This window comes from Rhodnius prolixus, unplaced genomic scaffold, assembly GCF_049639745.1.
Source record: "Rhodnius prolixus isolate KJV_2025 unplaced genomic scaffold, Rpr scaffold_5, whole genome shotgun sequence".
Taxonomy (NCBI): Eukaryota; Metazoa; Arthropoda; class Insecta; order Hemiptera; family Reduviidae; genus Rhodnius; species Rhodnius prolixus.
In genome coordinates this window covers 18,313,270-18,318,081 of record NW_027411624.1, presented here as the reverse complement: position 1 = coordinate 18,318,081, position 4,812 = coordinate 18,313,270, and the positions used below count along the sequence as shown (strand labels likewise).

At 27.7% G+C, this 4,812-nt stretch overlaps 1 protein-coding gene across 1 annotated transcript in view; it reads right to left on the bottom strand.

The window, feature by feature from the left end:
• Window positions 1-2,018: 2,018 nt before the first annotated feature.
• cysu (peroxidase homolog) overlaps window positions 2,019-4,812 on the bottom strand; it is a 68,976-nt gene continuing 66,182 nt past the window's right edge. The window contains exons 12-18 of the mRNA XM_074135009.1: window positions 4,626-4,758; window positions 4,420-4,547; window positions 3,696-3,805; window positions 3,496-3,588; window positions 3,238-3,407; window positions 2,851-2,959; window positions 2,019-2,337 (exon numbers count right to left, since the gene is read on the bottom strand). Of these exons, the coding sequence (XP_073991110.1) occupies window positions 2,196-2,337; window positions 2,851-2,959; window positions 3,238-3,407; window positions 3,496-3,588; window positions 3,696-3,805; window positions 4,420-4,547; window positions 4,626-4,758 (885 nt within the window). The 3' untranslated portion in view covers window positions 2,019-2,195. The remainder of the gene's footprint in view (window positions 2,338-2,850; window positions 2,960-3,237; window positions 3,408-3,495; window positions 3,589-3,695; window positions 3,806-4,419; window positions 4,548-4,625; window positions 4,759-4,812) is intronic.

Genomic DNA, 4,812 nt, shown 5'->3' with positions numbered 1-4,812 from the left:
CTTAATCCACTTTACAAATTTACAAAATTAGTTAGATTACAATTGTTCCTTATATTTTTTGAAAGTAGATTAATAAAGTAGTTCCAGTTTTTGCCTTAAAATTACACTTCTACGATTAAACATGTAAATTTGTTTATTTTTTTAAAATGTTTTAAGCAGCTTATTAGGTTTTTTTCCGGCATGAATGTATTTTTTTTTTTGCATTTAGCAAGAAAAAAATTATTTAATTGAAGTATAATTTTTTATTATAGGATGGAGGAGACGAAAAGGTAAGAAGTTATCCATAATTCCACTCATTAAAAGTCTATAAAACATTTTCTAAGTTCAAGCATGGCGGGGTCACGGATCTAATATTTTCGTTTTAGAACCAGCAAAGACAATGATAATAATGATAATAATTTTAATGGTTAAAATCAATGATCCCAACACTATGCTTCCTCTTTAGGTTATTAAGAATATAGTAAATATAAACAATTTTATTTTTGACTTATGAATACAAAGTAAAGGAAATAGTTGTGAACGTGCGGCAGATCTGACAAAATTGTAAGTATGAAATGCCATTTGGATAAAATAGGAAGAAAGAAAGCGATCTAGTAAAAAGCATAAATACAACTTGGTCCCTTTAAATTGGTCTTCAACCAAAAGCCAAATCTCAAAGTTATTATGGTAGAGTCATGTAATATGAAAAAATGACATTGTAGTGGCTGAAAGAGTTGTACTATATGAAGGTCCCTAAGAGCACAATTTACATGGTATACATTAAATGTCAAAAGATATATGAAATAAAGATATCGTCGGTCTACTTAAGATGGCCGAAATATGTAAAGGAGTAGAAAGGCGAAAGTATCTCTTAATGTGGATGGCTGATGTGGTTTTTTGAGTTACAAGGTAACGTTGTCATGCAGAGATAACTAGAAAAATAGAAAATTTTTGAATGTATATCGCTGCTATAAAATTAGGATTCTCGTTAATTGAGTAAACCGTTATAAATATCAAAAGATTCCTTAAAAATAAAAACCTTTTATATTGTTATTCAAGATCTTTACTTCTGAATTTCGCACTTACTTAAAAAATACAAATTTCTAAAAAAAAAAATCTGTGATTGTCGCAAATAAAAATTAATTATAATAGTTTTTTGTTTTCAAAAACTGACGTAGTTTCTGTCATAAACGTCAAAAAAATGACGTAGTTAGAACATAATTTGGAAACAATTTATAATCACATCGTCTCAAGAGTTCTGTCCGTTGAATACCATTTTTACCTAATTTCTTTTGTTCCTTTTTGTATTCACAGAGCTTTTGATAATTATTGCGTTAGAATTATTCTAAAACTTGATTTCATTTAACTATTTACAAGTAACAAAAAACTACTTATGCAATTTACAAATTTATTATTATTACTTTCTGCATATTTACAATTTTTTTTTATGTATATATAAAGAATTTATTATTAAAAAAAAAAATCACAATTTAAAAAAATACAAAATACTAAATAAAAGCTTTATACAAGTTACAATTTTTTGTGTACAAATCATTAAATTTAAAAAAAATAATAAGGCACAAATTTCTTCTGAGCATTTAAGGCGTTTCTACATTCTTATGCCTAGGATAGAAAATTGTGCTTATTTAATTATTCTTCACAAAAGCAAACTATGATACAATTATTTTTTTATTTAAAGACTAATTTACAAAGTTGGCACTGACCTATATTATAATTTAATTTCAAAATGTTAAATAATAATAATATGAACGAATTATATAACGCATGCGATGGTGTGCATCAGACTGCACTACATCTTGCCATACTTTCTAAATTCTTTCAACTACATTTGACAGCTAAAAATCTTAAAAAATCTCATGTAGTAAAAAAAAAGTGATAAATAGACTATTAAGAATCGTTTGAAAAAATATTTTTTTTTTTCTTATTTGTTTCTTATTTCATTAATTTCTTATTCATTGTTAAACTAAAATTTCTCAATCATTATAATTTAAATAAAAACCGACTTTTTGTACCACAAATGATCTTCAATTCCCTTGAAAGAATCCAACGCAAGCGTAAAAAGGAGTCTGGTTGTCAGCTACGATAAAACAGATAGATCTAAACATATCTAATGACACCAGATTCGATAAAATATTCATTTATCTTCGTATTTCGCGTTCTTCTAATTCAGTGGAAAAAATCTCAAAAAGATTAAATTATTTCTTTTTCTTAACAAGTAACGGATCGAAAGAATCAAAGTTTGTATGAAAACTGTGATGATTTCCTTGTCCAAAGTCCGACCATTTAGTTAAGTCCATGCTTGGAAGTATACCACTTTTGCAAGGCACCCGGGGATTACTGTAAAGATTCATAACAAATACATTAGCTATTAGTGTTAATTGAGCAATTTGACACTATTTGCATAAAATTAAGCTGTATTACTTATTATATTTGAAATCGCAAACAATTTTATAAAAGATTTGTAATAGGTTTGTTTAAACTGGAGAAATCACCTGAGCTTTTCAATATGGATTAAATGATTCAACTGATATTCCTTACGGTATTGATACAATACTGCATCATCATCAAACTAATTTGAATTTTTTTGTCAATAATCATACTTTTGCAACTCCAAAATTTATCAAGAAATCAAAGTTCTATGTTTTAGCATTTTTTGAGTTTGGATTAAAGTTTTAAATAATGTTTTTTAATTGATTTTTACGTTTTCATTAAAACCTAAAATTTAGCAGAGCAACGTTTTTTTGCTTGACTTGTCAAAACAAACCATCATTTAGTAAGATCAACAACATCATTCTGCTTACTTTAAAATAAAAACAATTTTATTCTGTTACTATACTATTTATAACTTACATTTCGTGATCAGCCAAAACCATAGGATACACTTGGATAGTATCTATCAGATCTGTATTATCGCAAATAATTCTGCTCAATTTAACTTTTCTTATTTCTTGTAATTGTTCTAAAAAAATAAATACATAAATAAAATAAAATAACTAATAAGTAGAGTCACAGATAATGGAAGATAATTACACAAGGACCTCCTTTAAGTTCACAAAAATTCCATTCCACTTTTCTCAACACAGATAACAAAGCTATAATGATTCCCAGAATATTAAGCATTCATTAAAACATTACCATTCAACTATTTTTATATTCATTTTTTATTTTATTTATTTTTTTAAATTTATTTTATGCCTGTTTGTTTTTGATATCATGCCTTGAATACAAATTACTCACCTGGAGTAAATGACGACGGTTGATTTGGAAGTTCATACCAAAATCTATCACCTCGTCTGGCATAACTAAACTGAGTAGCAATGATACAACCAAACGTTGGTCCGATCATGGATCCTGGCAATGGACGTTCTGATACACCTCCAGACCATAAATCCACATCAGATGGATGCCTGAACAATTCAAAAAATTGTAGCGACAGCCAAATAATGGTAGAGTAAAAAAGAAAAAAAATAGAATTAATACAATTTAATAACTAACTCGAATATGGTTGTATATCTGCTAATGGTTGAGTTTGACATAGCGCCAAACAGAGCTTCAAATGTGTTCGCCTCAGGTAACCCACAAAATTTTCTTAATAAGTACAATTAAAAAATATATATATTAATTGCAATTGATTATTTATATCTTTAAACTTAGTGCCGGATGTACTTATACCTGTTATAGATGTACTTAGTTACCTGAATTCCATGTATCCAGGTATTCCGAAATCTCTCCCCCTTTGCATGTTAAACGATACCAGATCCAAACCAAAATGGTTACCAGGTTTCTTGAACAAATTGTTCGTCACCTAAAATATTCAAGCATTTTAAAACTCAAAGCATTAATCACTCTTATTTGAAACTTTTTCAGTACCCGAAAAAAGGCTTATTATAATATTATATCAATATATACATATGTAAGTATATCAAAGTTGGGTGTTTTCGACGTTACGCTTTTTCGTGCACTTTTTGACGATCAACCCTTATACAACTGCCCTACCGGACAGTTTTAATTCAATATATGTATATTCAAAAATATAAGTATATTTTTATTATATATTATATATTATATTATATTATATAAGTATATTATACATTATATGTGTATATATACAATATAATAAGAATTATTGAAGATGTAAAACAATTTTATGTAACAAATACCAAAGTGTAGATTTTCATTTGGAACTTTATTAAGGAGCTAAATTACTATATTTTTATAAAACCCACATGAATGAATAATATTAAAAGTGAACTCAACTAAATAAGATTTTTTATTTCAATTGTTGAAATTTGTGAAAATGAGTAATGTGGAAAACATTTAGTTGACATCTTAAACAAATTCTTCTTGAATTTTTCGATCCGATGCTTTTAATTTGAAAGTAAAATTTGATTTTAACTTTGATTTCATAAGAAAACCTACCTCTTGAGTGACAGAGTCGTCCATAGCTTGAGCTACTTGGTTTATTAATCCCATGAAATATTCATCAAAAACACCAGCTCTGTACAGATCATATGGACGTCTAATTAAATCTGATAAACGCTTCGAGGCTGTAAATTCATTGCACATAATTAATTAAATACTGATAATCTCTCTTTTATTATTTGTAATTAAAATATTTTACTAACCAATAAATTTATGAGCTTTGCTCCATCTTTCTACTGCTGTAGGCAATAATGTGTGTCCAAACCTGAAGGCCGCTGCAGAAAAGGCATCAATGATATTTGGATTTACCTCAGGATCATAGCCATCCCAGTAACCCTACAAAATGAAAATATTTCAGCAAATTCTCAAGGTCAGCCCTTTTTGACGAGT